We start from the raw sequence: 18,767 nt of genomic DNA on the forward strand, positions 1-18,767 counted from the left end.
ACGAGTGGAGAACAGAGGAGCCTCTTAAAGAAGAAGTTACAGGTCTGTGAGAGCCAGAAATCTTGCTTGTTTGTAGGTGACCAAATACTTATTTTCCACCATAATTTGCAAATAAATTCATAAAAAATCCTACAATGTGATTTTCTGGATTTTTTTCTCTCATTTTGTCTATCATAGTTGAAGTGTATCTATGATGAAAATTACAGGCCTCTCTCATCTTTTTAAGTGGGAGAACTTGCACAATTGGTGGCTGACTAAATACTTTTTTGCCCCACTGTATATTTTTATCAAAATGCGTTTTTTGGACAGAAATGCCTTCTGGAAAATGTGAACTTCATGTGTCTTTATAACAAACATGTATGTCACCTGTAAATACGAGCCTAGTTGGTTTAACAACAGAAAAAGAAAGCAATGATTTGCTGAGATAATGAGTGGGCTGGACATGCCAAGAGATGAATTCGGAATGGTCTGCCATGTAGCACACTCCTGTCTATTTGAGCTGGTCAGTAACCTTATGTGTAGGTAATTCTGTCTAATACGGCTTTAAAAAAGTTTTGAAATCAATGTAATTAGAGTATGATAGCTAAGGAGATGGAGAAAACACCTGTCTCCGGATTACATCTTCAAACTAAGGGCAACCATGGCATCTGTGAGAGAGGGGGAAGTGTCCATCCATACGGGTAAGATAGTCTAGCTAGCTCCATTTTCAGATATTACACATTTCAAATTTTTGTCAGAAAGTTGTTTTCATTTCAAGTTAGTCTACTGTTAGCTAGCTAGCTAACATTAGCTGACTGGCTCGCTAGCTGACGTTACGTGTATGATCTGTGTAGTAATATTATTCGTATCTCAGAGCCATTTGTTTTGCTAGTTATAGCCTAATGTTAGCACACTAACATTGAACCTGGTTGGTTAGCTATCTGCAGAATCATGCAGGGTAGTAACGTTCATGAGTTGGGATTATGGTTCATTGTTTAGTTAGTTAGCTACATGTCTTAACAAAAGACTCCACTATGCAAGTATCCATTTCAAGTAAAATGGTCAGGGTGAGCTGTTCTCTCATTTGTGTCTGGAAGTAGTTAGCAAGCTAGCCAACGTTAGCCAGTTACTTTGGGTGCCTGATTGCTGTTGTTAGGTCAGCTAACGTTACATGTATGATCTGTGTAGTAATATTATTTGTTTCTCAGAGCCATTTGCTTTGCTAGTTATAGCCTAATGCCAGCTAACATTGAACCTGATTGGTTAGCTACCTGCAGATTCATGCAGGTTAGTAACGTAATAAATTGGGATTATGGTTCATTGTTTAGCTAGCTAGCTACATTTCTTAACAAAAGACTCCACTATGCAAGTAACAATTTCAATAGAATGGTAATGATGTCATTACAACAACTGTTGATAGATGTAGCTGGTAAATTCGCTCTGGCTATCTACTCCGATTTCAGAGCACTCTCATCTGAGTGTGCCAGAGCGCAGAATAACTGACAAATTTACAAACGCTCAACACTATGCTCTGGATAACATAAAAACAGCCTAACCAGCTCTGCTAGGGTGAGTAAAATGGTCAGAGTAAGCTGTTCTCACATTTGTGTCTGGTAGTAGCTAGCAAGCTAACCAACGTTAGCCAGTTAGCTCGGGGGCTTGACTGCTGATGTTAAGACAGAACGCTTGAATCAACCCTTAAAGAGATGGGTTGGGATAAAGCTTAAGAGGGTGTGAACGATGCTGAATGGGTGTAGACAAAGAGGTCTCCAGGAGGTGTACCAAAACATTCAAAGGCCATTTTCTCAAAAGTGAGGTTACAAGTTTATCAACTTTCAAAGCAGAATTATTTTCCCATTGTTCCTCAACTGTAGTGTATGAAATACCATTTTCTAGCTCGGAGTCTCTACTTTTTTCCAATGTAAAAAGCACAATTTCAAATTTTGCTACATAAGACTGAATCGAGCCGGTCGGTCACATATATAAAACCACCAAGGTAACTACTGTATATAGAAAACAACAACAGTTTGTGTGACTGAGTGAAAACATTTAACGGCAGGTTTAAGTCACTCCAACAAACAAACAGGCCAGCCTGCATTCCACTGAGGAAAGAGAAGATGCCAGACCAATACACTCTCAGGTCTTATTCTGTATTTCATATGACACGGTATATCTAAAGTGAAGTAAGCTCTGTCTATGAGAAGATTTGCCAACAATAATGCATACACAAAATCATGAATGAACATGCAAAATGATTGTTTGCAAACTGTTTCATCCATTTCAACACGCTTTTGAGCAATAGCAAGCCTGCTGGGGCGATGTAGTCCAGTATACTGGATTCAATTGAATATTATAGCAATATCTGGACTATGATTTGGACCTTCAACCATGTTGGTATGAGGGTAGAACTTACACTCCGGAGTGGACCTTGATGGAGCCGGTGTTCTGTATGTTCCCATAGGAACAGATCTCAATGGAGTCGTCACAGAATGATGACATCCTCCCCAGACCATTCACCTCAGTATACAGGTCAATCTGAGGTAAACTGTAGTCCCTCACTGCCAGGCGGATGGATCCGATGATCATGGGTGAAGTTGGGACAGGCTGATCCATCTGGTCCAGTGCCCCTGATGTCACCTCCTCTGCCCACACGTTGACCAGCTCCATGGGGCCCTCCTCCAAGGCGATGGTCCGCCCCTGGAACCCTGGCTTCTCATATAGCAGCCAGCTACACAGACAGGAAGTGATGACACACAGAGGCATGTTCATAACAGTGACAATATGTTTAGAGTTGCTGTCATGCTTCGTTAATATGAGACATTCATCAATTCATAAAGGATTGTGTCAAGTTAATAAGATTTTTATGTGTGTGAGATTTTTATTAATCTAAGCATTTATTGATGGAATAAAGAGTAAGGGAACGAGGGAAGAATGTTGTCCCCAACAAACGGTCTTACCATCCCCTGATGACCCTGACTGAGATGACAGGAGACAGCTTCATCATGGAGGCATCCTCCACGTCACCAAACACCTCGTAGGCCTCTCCTTCAAACTGAGCCTGCTCATGGAGCACTATCTACAACAGGAAGTAGAGATGGACAGTAAGTATATCTCATGGTCATTACATGTGACACTTGGTGGTTGTATCATTGCCACTTGTAACTTCTTAAACACACTTAGAAAAAAGGGTTCCTCAAGGGTTCTTTGGGAAGGGTGATTGTTCTATGTGGAACCATAATAACTCAAAGAACCCTTTGAGCCCTTCAATGTTTTTTTGCAGTTCAGAAAAGGTTTATTTCCTGTTTAAGTGATAATTAAAGTGTAGGGGCGGTGGCTCATTAGAATATTTTGGGGTGTGGTTTGCACCCATATCTTTTCGTGCAACCGTGAGTGAGTGTCATTCCAGTTGATCTAATCTGTTACATATTAAATATGACTATGGCCAGTGTTGGTGCCTTGTGAAAAACCCACGTATGGCCTTGAGTCTATTGAGAACTGTTGTCTAAATTAGTGGTTCTGAATTCTCTCCTCAGGGACACCAAGCCATTCCAGAGCTAGCACCTGATTCATCTTGTCATTAACACAATAAGGACACCTATGGGTTTTTTACAATATAATATGGCTAACCAGAATAAAAAAATCCTGATGGTTCTTCAAAAGGTTTTGTAGATTGAGAAAGTTTCTTTATAAAACCATTCTCCATAAAGGTTCTGTAATGAACCATTCATAACGATTATATATAGCACCAAAAAGGGTTATAATGATAGCAGAACCCTTTTTGGTGCTATATAGAACCTTTATTTATTGGTTCTTTATAGAACCTTAGGAAATGGTTCTTTAAATCACCATAAAGGTTCCATTTACAACATTATGAGCATGGTTCCTTATAGAACCTTCAAAAAACGGTTCTATGTAACACCAAAATAGGATCCACAATAGCCCTTATTTGGCACTATATAGAACCATTTGTTTTTAGTGTGTAAAATATAATTGAATACAGCAGATGTTGTTTTATTAAATATCTATCAGGATTATCACCATGAAATATGAATAATTATATGAGAGTAAATCATTTAGAACTCTCCAAAACACCACGAGGTGTATACCTTGCATCATTTTATAATATCAGTGTGTTACTGTAAAACACTGGATATTGGATAGTTAGTTAGTTTAATGTAAAGTCAACTGTACCTTCCCAGGCCGTTTATGAAACCCTCTCGCTTCTGGAATCTGCAAAGGAAAAGAGAGCATGCTGTCTTTCATTTTCTTCTGAGGGACTGGGGGGTGGAAAAGCAGAAGTATACTGTGTATTTCCTGTACTCCCGACAAAACTATGGACCGCCTCCAGATAAAAATAACTCAAAAGACTAGCAGTAAAAAATTTGCCAGCTTAAGAACATCAATAGTTAGTCATCTACATGGTATTTGGTGTGTAAGAAAAAAACGTTGTTGGTCTACACCCACTGCTTGCTGGGAAGGAAGTAAGATGGCAATCGTGGCATCTGGCTCATATAAACAGAACAGCACGAGAGAAGTCGGGCTATTCGCATGTTGATAAAAACTGGTGCACAAAATGAGGTCGTTCTGGACGTATATGAAACATTTATTGTGAAGAATGCCTTTTCTTCTCGTCTTTCCTTGTAAACAATGTATGGCTTGTTTCTAAGAGACATAACTTGTAAAGATCTACAACTTGTGAATGGATTTCAACATCCCAAAAGAAAAAGATGGACCTGAGGTGATTTAGTGATGTGTGGCCCTGGGGATAGATAATACTGTCACTGCCAGGACTTTGTTCAAGGTGAACCGTTTCTGAAGGACCTGCCCAGTCCATAAAATAATGCCTTGCAGGTCAAAACTCAACTCAGTTGTTAAAGTGATTTATCAGCTTGAAGCAGTAAAGCAGTGATGGTACTGAGCGAATATAATAGAAGCAGGTGGAGACAACCATAGCTATACTAAACGGTCAAAAGTTTTAGAACATCTACTCATTTTTCTTTATTTTTACTATTTTCTACATTGTAGAATAATAGTGAAGACATCAAAACTATGAAACAACACATATGGAATCATGTAGTAACCAAAATATATTTCATATTTGAGATTCTTCAAATAGCCACCCCTTGCCTTGATGACAGCTTTGCACACGCTTGGCATTCTCTCAACAAGCTTCACGAGGTAGTCCCCTGGAACGCATTTAAATTAACAGGTGTGCCTTGTTAAAAGTTAATTTTGTGGAAATTCTTCCCTTCTTAATCATTTGAGCCAATCAGTTGTGCTGTGACAAGGTAGGGGTGGTATACAGAAGATAACCCTATTTGGTAAAAGACCAAGTCCATATCATGGTAAGAACAGCTCAAATAAGCAAAGAGAAAGACGGTGAGTCGTTTCGGAAGAAACAAGAACTTTGAAAGTTTCAAGTGTAGTCGCAAAAACCATCAAGCGCTATGATGAAACTGGCTCTCATGAGGACCGCCACAGGAATGGAAGACCCAGAGTTACATCTGCTGCAGAGGACATGTTCATTATAGTTACCAGCCTTTTTTGGTTCCAACCACCATGTCTTTGTGAGACACGGTGTGGGTGAACAGATGATCTCCGCATGTGTATTTCCCACCGTAAAGCATGAAGTGTTATGGTGTGGGGGTGCTTTGCTGGTGACACGGTCAGTGATTTATTTAGAATTCAAGGCACACTTAACCAGCATGGCTACTACAGCATTCTGCAGCAATACGCCATTGCATCTGGTTTGGGCTTAGTGGGACTATCATTTTATTTTCAATAGGACAATGACTCAACACAGGCTGTGTAAGGGCTATTTTACCAAGAAGGAGAGTGATGGAGTGCTGCATCAGATGACCTGGCTTCCACAATGCCCTGACCTCAACCCATTTGAGATGGTTCGGGATGAGTCGGACCGCAGAGTGAAGGAAAAGCAGCCAACAATATTCCTAACAAAATTCAGCATTTTATGCCGTGAGAATAACATTTTGAGTACATTTGCGTGTGTATGCGCCCAACCACCCACTAAATAAGATGGCCCAACCACCCGCTAATTAAGATGGCCCAACAACCCACTAAATAAGATGGCCCAACCACCCGCTAATTAAGATGGCCCAACCACCCGCGAAATAAGATGGCCTAACCACCCGCTAATTAAGATGGCCCAACCACCCGCTAATTAAGATGGCCCAACCACCCGCTAATTAAGATGCTAGTTACCACATGGCTTGACCTAGGAACTCCGAAATAAGAACTTTTCAACAAACATAACTGTTGGATACAGGATACAGGATACGTGGATCTTTTTTAAATATTTATTTTTACCTATATTTTTACCTATGAAGAAGAACACAAATTCCCGTCACTTCAATGTTTTGTCATCCTGATATAAATTGACCAACCTGTGAGACAACCAACCCCGGTCTGCCCTACCTGGCTAAAGAGATTTTAGACAGATAAATAAAATAAGGTAGACACAGCAACAATGCAAAACCCCAAACTGTCAGTTGGTTTCATGCAGTCATCTGAGACTCTTACCTTTGTGTTGGCTGTAAGAAGACCATTCAGAGGGGCCTGTGGGAGATGGTTATCGGTTGAAAGATGTCGTAACGTTAGTCCCTTTACGCTCATATTTAGAGAAGGAAGTCCAGCACCCTGACCTAGGTCCATTACAGTACTAACCAAAGCACTCTGTGTAACATTACTCTGTGAAGCTCTTTTGTCTTCCCTGAGACATTTCTCCAGGTGATCTGGTAGCTTTAGCTCAGTGAATGAGGGCAAAGAAGGAGATGAAGAGGGACTGATTATTGACTCACAAGCTGCACCCACACCCACAAGCAGGCCTGGATCCATACCGCTCCCGCCCGCCCTTCCTGGCACTGTGCCCTGGGTTGTAAGAGAAGGAGGAGCACCAATAGAGACTGAGGAGGAAGGATCCCCGTTGCCCTTTCCGGAAGTCTTGGGGGAACTCAACAATTTGGACAGTATGGACATCCTTCCAAGCCGTGACGAGAGCTGCCCGGTTTCTTCTCCTTTCCCTTGCTCCTCTTCCTTCTCTACCTCCCTCTTCACTTCTACCTTCACTTCCACCTCTCCATCTTTCCTGTCTGTTTGATACCCTGGTTTTCTCAGGGCTCTAGATGGAGACTGGAGAGCTTTGTAGAGAAGGCTACCCTCTGCTCTATTCTGTCTTGTCCGTGTCTTGTCCTCCCTGTGAGGCTGTTTCTTTATCAACATGGCCGGGGTTACTTTATCCTTCAGCCTCTTCTTCAGGCCAAACTGAAAGCCCTCAGCATCAAAGGGGTTCTCGAAGCGGTCCTCCTTGATGGCGGGCAGAGCAAAGGGGGGTGAGGGGGTCTTGGGATGACTGTGGTGCCTCTTGGAGGGCAGGGAAAAGGGGGTGCCCAGTTCCTTTATGTTCCTGATGAAGTCCTCCACATCGTCAGACTCAGCCAGACTCTCATCCTCGCTGGCTGAACAGTCCAGCCTCCTCTTGGTCTCCTTCTTCTGCTCCCGCTTGGATCTGTGCTCCACATCTAACCAGCTGGAGGGAGAGGCCTGTTTCAAAGGGAGAGGTTTAAAGGGAGAGGGGTGCTTCAGAGAAGTTGGCGGCTGAAGAGGCAGTTCAGTATTGGGGGATGCTTTTTGAGTTTTAGGGGGTTCTTTGAGGACCAATACCTTCTCATCCTGAGATTTTGTGCTTATGGTTTTTGATTCCTGTTTTGTGTCTAATATCTTAAAGACAGTGTTTTTAGTCACTCCTTCACTTGGTCTATCTTCTTGTTTTGTCACCTTCTTCTTTTCCTTAGCCTTTGTGGTTCTGGTCTTTGATTCCTGTTTTGCATCCATCTTAGTTACGGTACTCTTATTGGCTGCCTCATGGGGTTTGTCCTCTTGTTTCTTTCCTTTGTGTGGCTGCCTATGTGCATTTGCCAAATTATGTGTCAGTGAAGGAACCTCTTTGTTCAGTTGGACCTCTCCATTTTCAACTGTTTTCTGAACAATCCCACCCTTTGTTAGAATGTCTGAGACCTTCACCGGCTCTCCCTCCTTCTGTACTTCACTCTCTTTCCTAAAAACTGTGGATATATCAGAATCTATGGCATTACCAATAGGTACTATATCTGGGGTTTGAACATTAGCTAGTGCCTTTGATTTTTCCTCCAAGCCAATCAGATTTGTCTGTGTTGCCATATTGAGACTATCTCCACTTTCAACCACAGTGGAGGCATTTTTGGGTGAGCTTTCCTTAGCTTCATCCAGGCCATTTTCCACAGGCTGATTTGTACTACCTATTTCCTCTCCAGCACCAGATATGAGCTTCTCTGATGCTGTAGAGGTGTTGTCATTGCTCTCATTACTCTTCTGATTGGTTCGGGTGTCAGTGTCAGCATGAATGCGGTCAGTCAATGCAGGCTTGGTAGATGCATATATTACTTCCTCATGGGTAGGTGTGCCTGAGGCAGACACAATGGGGCTTGGTTCAGATGGGCGTTTCTCCACAACGACACCTGGCTCTACATTACCTGTCAGCAGCTGTGGTGTATCTGTTAAGGCTTCCACATAGTCGCGGTCAATCTCTGATGAAAGATCTGGGGGTGGTTTGGTTTGATGTTTCTGTGTAATAGAGGTAGTTCTGACTGACAGGGATTTTTCTTGTGCAATTTCCGATTTTGCATCCAGTTTTGTTACAGGTGTACTACTACTGCTGTCCTTCAGTGATTCCTTCGTTCCAGTGATTGCTGGTTTATCTGTTTGATATTTTACAAGCTCAGTGCTACAGTCTGCTACTAGTGAGGAGCCTGTTGCTGGTTTGGTTTGTTGATCTTCTATCTGAGAGTTATCTGTGATCAGCGACACATGATCTTGTACTGGTGTAGATTGTGTTTCAGATAGTGTTTCAGAGTTCACAGTTTGCTCAAATTTCTTAAGGGGTTTGCTGCGTTTTCCTTTAGGGGGGGTTTTCTGACGGAACATCGGAAGCTTGCTAGCCACAGTTACAGAATCACTTGGATCTTTCACTGGACTTTTCAAACTCCCAGCATCCTCAGCAGTCTTGTTCATGATGGGAGATGTGATGTTACTCTGCTTCTTCAGTCTAAGGAAGGCAGGTTTCTCTGACTTGGTTGGTACCAGTGCGGGAGAGGTGGGTGTGTCACCATCGTCATGTGGATTGCTCTTATTGGAGAGCTGTTGGGGCAAGTTTGTTGGCAAAGGGCAAGGCAGCTTGCTTCCTGTTGGTGATACATTAGTTAGTCAGACAATTCTTATAACGGTGTGTTGGTTCGTTTTTAATCATACAATGCAAAATGAGAGCTATCCCTCTATAAAATATGTGAAATGTACAATACCTCAAGTCCATCAAAGCAATTAAACAATTCTGAAACATTACCACTACTAAACACACAGCTAAAGTGTGTTAGCTAGACAGATGCCATAAGCAAGCAGATAATCTTATTAATACTGCATGTTTAAAATGCACGACACATTTGTCTTACCCTTCTCAGGTTCAGGGATCAGGGTCTCATCTGTGGGCCTTTCCTCTGGGCTGGGAAGCTCCTGCTGCTTTGGACTGGTTGGTGTGGAAGGCCTACTATTGACACCTGATGCTCTCTCAGTGGTTTTGGTCTTTTTACTGCCTGTGTCGATGGTTTGGGGTTTACCATTTTTCGCCTTTCTGACCGAAGAGTTGTCAGGGGCTTTGGGTAACCGACTCTTTGGTATCAAGCTGCTGTTGTTGCTGTCTGGGTGTGTGGGAGTCTGTTTTTTCACATCTTTGGGTTCACTTGTTTTGGCAGTGGTAGTGTTGTCCTCTGGGTCTTTCTCCAGTCCATTGACCAGGTTAACCTTATCTGAAATATCTTTGCTCTTATCTTTGCTGAACTTCACAGGTGACATGAGTGGTACTTTAGTAGGTGAAACCTCTTCTGACTTAACAGGCCCAGAAGTTTGTTTTTCTCCTGAACCCACTCCCTTCATCTCCTCAACAATAGGCTTTGTGCCTGTTTTCATCATTAAATGTTTAGGTTCAGGAGTTTTCTGTTGTTTGGAACCAGCCACAGGCACAACCTCTGAAACATCAACCACTGAGGTTGTGTCTGGTGATACTGGGGGTTTCAATGCAGATTCTGATAATGACTTTTTGGGGATTCTCGACTTGGGGCTGTCGGTGATCTCTGTTTTTTCTGCAGTGAGTTGACCCTTTGATGTAGACGGCATAACCTCTGTTTTCTCCCCGCCATCTTTAGTTGTACTTTGCGATGGAGCCCCACTAGAAACACCAGACTTTCCACCATCTTTGAGACCCTTTCCCTTAGCCATGCCCAGGCCAGCTTTGGACTTGGGTCCAACAGAAGGAGATGGGCTCTTTAACCGACTGGCTACATGTCCTACTTTATCCCCTGGTTTAGACGGGGTGACCTGGGGCATCCCCTGACCTCTAACCCCTGAACCCCCAGTGTTAGGCTGTGTTTTGCGTCCTGGCATGGTTGTGGTTGGAGAGGCCTCATCCAGATCTGGGGTTGGGGAACTGTCTACAGCTTTGGGCTCATGGTGGCTTAGGTCAAAGTCTGTACCCTCAGTTATCTCTCCCACAGAGATGATACAGTCATTGTTTGGTTCCTTGAGATTCACATTCACCTTTTTGAGGCTTGGCAACCTGGAGAGAAAAGATGGAAAAATAGTGAGTAGCCCTTTCCTGCAGACAGTGACCAAAAGCTCCCTCTTTCGCCTCATGGGTAGAATGGTATTTATATTTTTCTTTAATTAATAAAGATTATAAAAATGTATAAAACATTTCTACGTCAAACAGTTTGGTTATATTTTAGTCTTCTGTGATGTATATAAAGTGTAATATTGGGATGCAAACTCAAAATGGAACACATTTCACCTCTATATCTGACATGGTACAAGTGTCTTCTATTTTTACGCCCATAACCATGTGTGTGAGGTGTACACTTTTGTTTTAAAGTAGATTTGTTTAAGACTACCAATAATCACTCTGCGTGATCCTGATTTAGCCCACTGCAGTAAAAGGTTCACTTTGAGGGGAGGAGGGGAAAACAATTTAGTGTGCAGAATAAACTTGTCACCACAAACAGGTGTGCTTGTTAAACTCAGATAACATGACATTGATGCTACCTGATTTATACATTCAACTTTAAAATATATAAACACATTCTTCAGATAAAGAAAAACAGCCTTTAGCAATACCCATAAGTGCAAAGTGAAACTGAAATAAATCCTTCTGCTATGTGTAACTTGACAAAACAGATTTTTCTAAACTGCTCTTAATTCAAACTTTCAGATATGCAGAACATCCCCTCAGGTATCAGTAGAACAGTAGAAATTTGATTCCATTGAGGTACAGTATAACAATAGTTTTAATCTAAAAACAGGCTATTCCACCTGAATATGATACAACTAAATACATATTCCTTGTGACAATAGTACATCTGATAGATGGATATCAGAATGGCATGCCTTACTTTTATCAGCATTGTATTGTTTCTATTCAGCAAACCTTTTAGTCAAACAAAGTGAGTGACTTGTGGTCACCTTCAGAGTAACTTTCGTCATGAGTCACCATTCAGGATGGAAATAACGCCTGAAGTAAACACAGCCCAGTGGTCACAGATGTGTATTCCACATTGGTTTAAAGTAATTTCACTGAAATGACGTGGAAACAATGTTGAATGAACCAATGAGTGCCCAGTTTGAGATGCCCTCCATTTTGATTGAAATATAACAACAGCTCATTTGAACAAACATTTTTTTTTTCTTTCAGTGATTATAATTAGCAGGTTACATCTCATGCAATATATATTATATTTTACACGTCCTATCTTTATCTACTATGAATGTTCTGTTTACAAACTTCTGCTTACTCCAGTAAAGTGGCCTCCAAAATAACTAGTGTGAAATGTTACAGTAAATTGGAAAAACAGTTGTTTTAAAGACAATCTTGGTTGGGCTGATCATCTATGATATTTTCTCTTCAGAATCCCCTGTGCCAGAGGACACAGTTAACAGACTTAACCATATTGTTAAGATAATAAGCATTGCATCAGTGGTACAGATGTAGGATCTTAACCTGATCACTCTTTTGTTGCTGAGAATGTTCCTGCACGGCAGGAAATGCAAACCTGTAGTGTATTTTAGGTATAAAAATACTTCTAAAGTTTGGAATTTCCACTTTAAAATGTCAGACTTGATTTGCCCTACCAAAAATGTCAATTCATTATAACCCACATAATAATTCAAATGTCCTGTTGCTGCAGGATTATTTTCCTGCTGCAGCAAACTGGCTCAAATTAAGATCCTACATCTGAAGCTGTCATGGTCGCTGCTAGCATAATTTAACACAATTCGTATTAGCTTGGGTAAAAGGAACAGTTGCTCATGAGTTTACTTGTTGCATTATTCAAATAACTGCTGCATCATGATTGATTTGCCACTGAATTACAGTATACTACAATATTGAAATGCTTCCCCTGTATTTTTTTTTCTTGCTCAACAGCAGACCCGTAACAATTTAGCCTATTGACTCGGTTGTAAAGACTGACTGACTGTGCACAGTATTTTGTGACGAATACATAAGACGATATTGTTGTACTGTATAGTCAATGGCCTTCCATACATGCAGTAGTCTTGTCAGTATCATTTAGTCAAAGTAAAGTATTAGTACTGTAGGTGAACATTTGAATGATGCAGGAGTTTTTCAGCTATGTAACGAACTGTTCTTATTGTTCTCTTTTGGCACAAATAGACATGGGAATACACAGGTTAGGTTGCACACCTCTCTCTCTCTCTCTGTCTCGCTCTCCCTCTCAAGGATCAAAGTGCTCATTAAAAAGACTCCCAAAAAAAGTGAAATAAAGACACTTACAGTTTCACCTCAGACTTCTGAGGAATCTTTGAAGCCAAGTCTACGATGTCATTCTTTTCCAGCTCTCTCTCTGTCTGCTCATCCCCATCAAAACTGGGCTCAGGGCTCACATACACCTTCTTAGTGAAAAGCTTCTCACTGTGGGACAGTTTCGCACTCCTGCGCTTTTCCTCTTTGCTCAGGGCCGTCTCATCCTCTAGAGGGGGGTTGCACTCGGAGTCTGTGGCTGGACTGGTCGACTCTGGCCGGGCTTTGTTTGTTTCGGAGTCCTTGGAGACTGGTGCTGTGGATACAGCCAGCTCTGGCTCTCTGCCACCGGATACCGCTGAAAGGGTTACAGTGGCCAGGACACCGGCAGTATCAGTGTACACCACAGGGGCCACAGACACAGGTATGGGCTCTTCTCCCAGGTGTGTTTCCACCCACACAGGTTTATGTAGCTTCGCAGGTGAGTCCCGCCTCGTCCCCTCTCCCCCAGGTAACGTCATCTGGCTGGGGGGAGCAGTTTCAGCCGAGCTGACGCTGGTGGGTTTCAGAGCCCTTCTCCTGTTCTTCTTCCCCATGGCTGGGCTGTTCTCTCCCTCCTCACCCTCTGGCTGTGGGTCTGAGGAGGACGGGGTGTGAGACTGAGAGCCTAGAGTCACTCCCAGCAGGGAACTCCCCTTCCCTCCAACAGATGTTTTCAGAGAGGTCTTTTTAGACTCGATGCCGAGAGAGGTGACATCAGTCTTTAGGTGAGATTGAGAGAGCTCAAACGACCTGAGGGTGGTTTGGACCACTGGGCTGCCCCACTCCGACCCCTCTCCGTCTTTCACAGTGGTTTGTTCCTTCAGATATACCTGCAGCCTCCTGTTCACCTCCTCCACCACGTCCTTAGTGAGGCCGAGCTCTGGGGCTTGCTCTGCTCCGGAGGGGAACACGTTCGTGGGAGTCAGATTCCCAGAATTCCTGTCTGCCTCTCCGTCTGACTCTGCTTCCGCCCGGCTGACCCTGCACACCTGCACCTCCCTCACGCTGCCCCGGCCGCTGCTATCACTGTCTGCAAACGGCAGGTCCTCTGTGTCTGCCACCAACAGAGAGGCTAGGCTGGATGTAATAGGGCTGGAGCTGCTACTGAACACTGACCCCTTCGCTTGGAGCTCCGACAGACTCTCCAGCACTGGCCCAGCTCCCGCTTCCACTACCTCCCCCTCTTTCTGGGTAGTGGTGGTCCTCAGCCCGTCCTTCTGGTGGGGGGAGAGAGGAGAACCAGGTGACAGGGGAGAGATGGGAGAGCCAGGACCCAGCCAGGATCCATCCTCTGAGCCTACTGAGAGTGAACCACTCCGGCTCTTCTTCTTCTTGGTGGAAAATAAACTGCTGATGCGGTTAAACATTCCGTCCGAGCTCTGGGAGGAGACAGAGAGACAAAAAAAAGAAAAAGAAAAATAAATACCCAAATGGAGAACAGACACACCTGTTGTTTTTGGCACAGCTATACAAAGAGCCAGAGGTTGGGTCTCATCTCACTTCTTTCAGTCCTTGATATAATTTAGTACATTTACCTTAATATCCTTAACTATAACCTCCGAAGATTAGGTACAGATTCTTGTCAAAATCAAACACCAGCCAAGCTGAATAGTGAATGTGTCTTTCTACTAACAGCCAGGTTGAACATGATCAGGCTGCTACAGCACCTGGGTAATGACAACATTGGACAGATAGAACATTACAGGAACATTTCTGTGATGCCCACAAGTCAGTAACCACAAGTATTCAAACCCACTGCGGGATAGGAGGAATGAGAACCAACGAGGCAAACTAGGAATGGGAGGGTCATCAAATAAGACTAGTTTGTAATACGATCTATGCAGTATCATTGGAGTAAATATCATATCTGAAGCAAATACAATATATTTCTGTCTCATTCAACCTATACTTAGCCAGGTAAGTCAATAACGACATGGTCTGCTTGTTTCCTTTAGCCAGGATAGTATATTCAGTAACACTTGCCACTGTTTTCCAGGGAGACCTGGGTTCCATCGAATCAATAAAAAATACACATCACATAAAAGGTTGACTAGATAAAAACACAGTAGACACAGTAGCATATATACAAAATCACAGGACACTCTGTCTGTTTCCTAGTACAGGCTGGAACAGGCTACAAATCATAACCAAAGATAATACACACTAACACAAGAAAAATGAGACCGCTGCATACCATTTTAGTGACACTTCCTGGAATTTAACCGGTAGATTTCCTTTCTTTAGAATCCCAACATACTGACCATATACTGCACCACTCCAGCCCAGTTGACCACTCGCATATCAGCTGCAAAAAGCTAATGTTGATCAGCTTTTTACTTCCTGCTAAGCTGGGATAAGAGTCACAACGCCGCCAAATCCAACAATGTGGGGGAAAAAAATTACCTTCACAGAGAGACAGACAGTCTGTGTGTGATGTATGTGTGTATCTGTATATGTCTAGCCTTGAGTAGACTATCAAACAAACTACAGTACATCGCTTCAGGGCATAAATCAATTTGTACTGCCAAGTACAGTGCAGCATATAGGCTATTGTGAAAGAGCTTTGACATAGCAAACAACTCACAGGAATGAATGATCCAATGAGAATATATGGACACGGATATCTGCCTAACAACCCCACCCTTCCTTCCTCATTCAAACTGGAGCAAGTGAGTAGTCTGAAAACCTCTTTATCAATATAATAATACCATGGACAGGAGAGATACTTTCAGTTGGACTGAGACAAAGAAAGAACACATCTCTTGTGGTTGTACGTAACACAGTATGGACATTTGCATACTTGCAAATCGCAGCATGTTTCGGTTGTGTAGAGTATAAATGTTTTGACCAAATCTAACACATGCAAGGACACACATTTTGACCCTTTCCCTTTAAATTGACACAAGTTGAATGATTTGCTGGTATTGTTTCATATGGACCTGTGCACGAAATGGTTTTAACAGAGAAGAGTCTGGATCTCAACAGGACTTTTACCTAATACAAAATCCTGTTGAAACAGAGCTCATTGTTCCTTTGTTTCCAAATGGCCTCAGACAGGTCAGGAAACACATGAAAGGAGAAACCACAGACTTTGTGCTTGCAGTACTGTATTCCAGGTTATGTTCCAAATTGTGAGCCTAGCATAGAAATAAAAGTCTACCCCAGTAACCAGGTTTTTTCTTCTTGAATGGCTGAAATGTGCTCAATTCTGCACTTGTGAATGTTGGATGAATATTAATAGAACACAGAGTGAATCCTACCCCATTAATTACTCCAGGACGGAGAACAGGTTGGACAAGTCTGTGTCAATGGAGAATAACACAGTAAGGAAATTCAATTCTAAAGAATCATTTCTAGCATGCCATTTCACCGAGGATATCTATGGCATCTTGTAATTTGACCCTTCGCCCTTAATGGTTTCTATACAATTTGACAGGACGCTGATAAAGAACTTACAGTCTGACATTGATCTTAAAACCTCTAGGCGTGGAATAAATGCTCATATCGATTGTTACTCCAAACCCAAATATTGCGTAATGCAAAGCTTTAGTATAAACGGAGTCATAAACTTATATTGAGGGGTCTGTCTGAAGAATTTCAGTTGCTGCATAAAATGTTTATGGGCAGTTAGAATCAATAACACTACAGGTGGGTTCCAGATACACACATTACGCACAGGCCTGTGCAAATGACACAATCAAAATGGATTTCCGTGGGCATTGTAAAGATATTCTGCGGAGGATTTGTGTATCTGGAAGGTATCCTATAACCACACTACCTCTCCTGCAGCTGATACCCTGCAAAGTGAGTCAATACTGCCCTCCTATGCACCCTTTTTATATGACCTATCAGCCAGGCTCAGTGCAAGCGGTAACAATCAGTTGTATGGGGTAAATGTCTCTAAGAGACAGATTCTGTCACTCTCAAATGATTTGAAAAATGTTTCACATAAAAAAATACAAATCTTTATCAAGTGTTATCAAGTCAGTTGGATATTATTCTAACCATTCTGAAAGTCCTCTATGTTTGACATATACTTTGGACAATTGTAGAACTATGGTAAACATGTATGGTACAGTATGATTAGCCACTATGTATACTAAAGTCACATTTCATCATTCATCTCAAAATCATTTTTAGATGAGTCTGTCCTAAGGCTAGCTGGCGCCATTGGCGTCGGCTAAAGGGGATCCTAATAAATTAAATCAAAAAATCCTAAAGGAGTCCAGATTGTCCTCACAGAAGGTAAAGAGGGGGTGGTTTGAAAGTACAGTAATTCAGATATAGTAAATAATGGATATTTCCTGATTAGTTCTCCACAACACAAAAGTGGACTCCTATTGTACACTACTATATTGTGACGTACCTTATTTCTGGACTTGGTGGGGCTGAGGTTGTTGAAGGCTGACATGTCGAAGCTGAACATGGAGGTAGCATCCCTGTCTCTCTCCGTCCTGGTGCTGTTGACGCTGTACTCTGTCGACACACTCAGCTGATCAAAACTCCTGTCACAGAGAGAGAAAGATAGGTACTGTTAGGCTTAGAGCAGGCAGATCTTCTCACCCATTACCACTGATAAACATGTAACTATGTTTCTATCCTGCGACTACTCGCTCAGCCTCTCTTTTTCTTTCATATCCTTAGCCTTTGACCCACATTCTGTCACACACATTCACAGACCCATGGCATGGCTGATAGTCCCACCCACATGTTGTTGTTATCCCATTAATGTTATATGACCTTGTCAAAATGAAAGGTACAAAAGTCCAGTCACCTCCCATGACTGCTTGACGCTCTGAAAATAACATCACCTGTAAAACAGAAAAGTATAGTTTTCTTAAACTCAACTTATCCAAGAACAAAACGACAACCCTTGTGTTTCCTGCTTCAACTATGGCATCTGTTGTTCTCTTCACACACTGTGTACATACATGTACTGCAGTACAGGAACAAACACAACCAAAAACATTTCCTCCCTCCAAATGGGGTGAGTTCATTAGAGCATTCATTGTAAGTGTTGACACCTTGATCATGCTCGGCAGACGACAACAATTATAGCAGAGACAAATGGGACACTGGTCAGACGACATTCACTCCACACGGCTTAGTCACACCAATGCGTGTGTGCAGCAGTTAGACTACACCGCGTGGATTCTGGGACATGTGTGTGAAGAGGCACTGGTCTGTTTTCAGGAGGTTTTGGCTGTCACCACTATACCCAAAGGCTTTTAAGTAGACTGTGTTGTCAACAGAAGCAGTTAGGCTAGCTCACCCACTGTGGCATCCCATTATAGTGAGCTACGGTCATCACTCCCCGAATGCAGAATGGTCAACAGCATTCCATTGTAGATACGTGTGCAACATCCGGGGTGTTTTAAGAGGAGTGAAATGTTCAGAAATAATTCAGCAATGTTGAAGATTAATCCAGTACCTAGAGAAACACTTTTCACATCAATCAATACGATAATCGTCTACACTATTCACTTACATTTGTATCTTCTACGTTCGGGAAGTTTCAACCACCTAAACCCCTGCCAAGTGAAAATGGCTGGTCATGTGAATTTTTCACCACAAGAGGTACTATGTTTGTTTCAAGATAGCTGGTCTCACTGACCAGCATCTTCTAGCTTTATTATACCATCTCCGCCCACAAGAGGGTGTATCAGATTACATTTTCCTGACTGATGTTGACTGATGAATCATACAGAATAACAAAACATACTGCCATTCTACAGAATGTATTGTTTCCCCGTGGCATATGTTTAGTTACCCTGGTCATGCCAACTTTGCCAACACTTTGAAGCCAGTCTCTTTAGTTAATGATTTACTGGTACAGTGACGTTGGGTAAACTGTGCAGAAAGGTGTGCTACAACATCCAGTCTATGAGCC

General features: G+C 42.4%; 1 protein-coding gene across 7 annotated transcripts in view; it reads right to left on the minus strand.

Annotated features, from left to right (window-relative positions):
* Window positions 1-18,767, minus strand: part of crybg1a (crystallin beta-gamma domain containing 1a) — a 50,861-nt gene that overhangs the window by 11,790 nt on the left and 20,304 nt on the right. The window contains exons 1-9 of one of the 7 annotated variants that reach the window (XM_090220647.1): window positions 18,366-18,479; window positions 17,652-17,688; window positions 17,244-17,382; window positions 12,869-14,256; window positions 9,480-10,639; window positions 6,520-9,215; window positions 4,171-4,209; window positions 2,937-3,055; window positions 2,393-2,707 (exon numbers count right to left, since the gene is read on the minus strand). In XM_090220647.1, the coding sequence (XP_090076773.1) occupies window positions 2,393-2,707; window positions 2,937-3,055; window positions 4,171-4,209; window positions 6,520-9,215; window positions 9,480-10,639; window positions 12,869-14,256; window positions 17,244-17,303 (5,777 nt within the window). In that variant the 5' untranslated portion in view covers window positions 17,304-17,382; window positions 17,652-17,688; window positions 18,366-18,479. Of the gene's footprint in view, window positions 1-2,392; window positions 2,708-2,936; window positions 3,056-4,170; window positions 4,210-6,519; window positions 9,216-9,479; window positions 10,640-12,868; window positions 14,257-14,412; window positions 15,529-17,243; window positions 17,383-17,651; window positions 17,689-18,149; window positions 18,480-18,767 lie in introns of those variants that run through there. The other 6 variants (XM_021584556.3, XM_090220645.1, XM_021584555.3 and 3 more) reach the window with 6 other exon arrangements.

This window comes from Oncorhynchus mykiss, chromosome 25 (genome assembly GCF_057628025.1).
Source record: "Oncorhynchus mykiss isolate SJ-2025 chromosome 25, ASM5762802v1, whole genome shotgun sequence".
Lineage (NCBI taxonomy): Eukaryota > Metazoa > Chordata > Actinopteri > Salmoniformes > Salmonidae > Oncorhynchus > Oncorhynchus mykiss.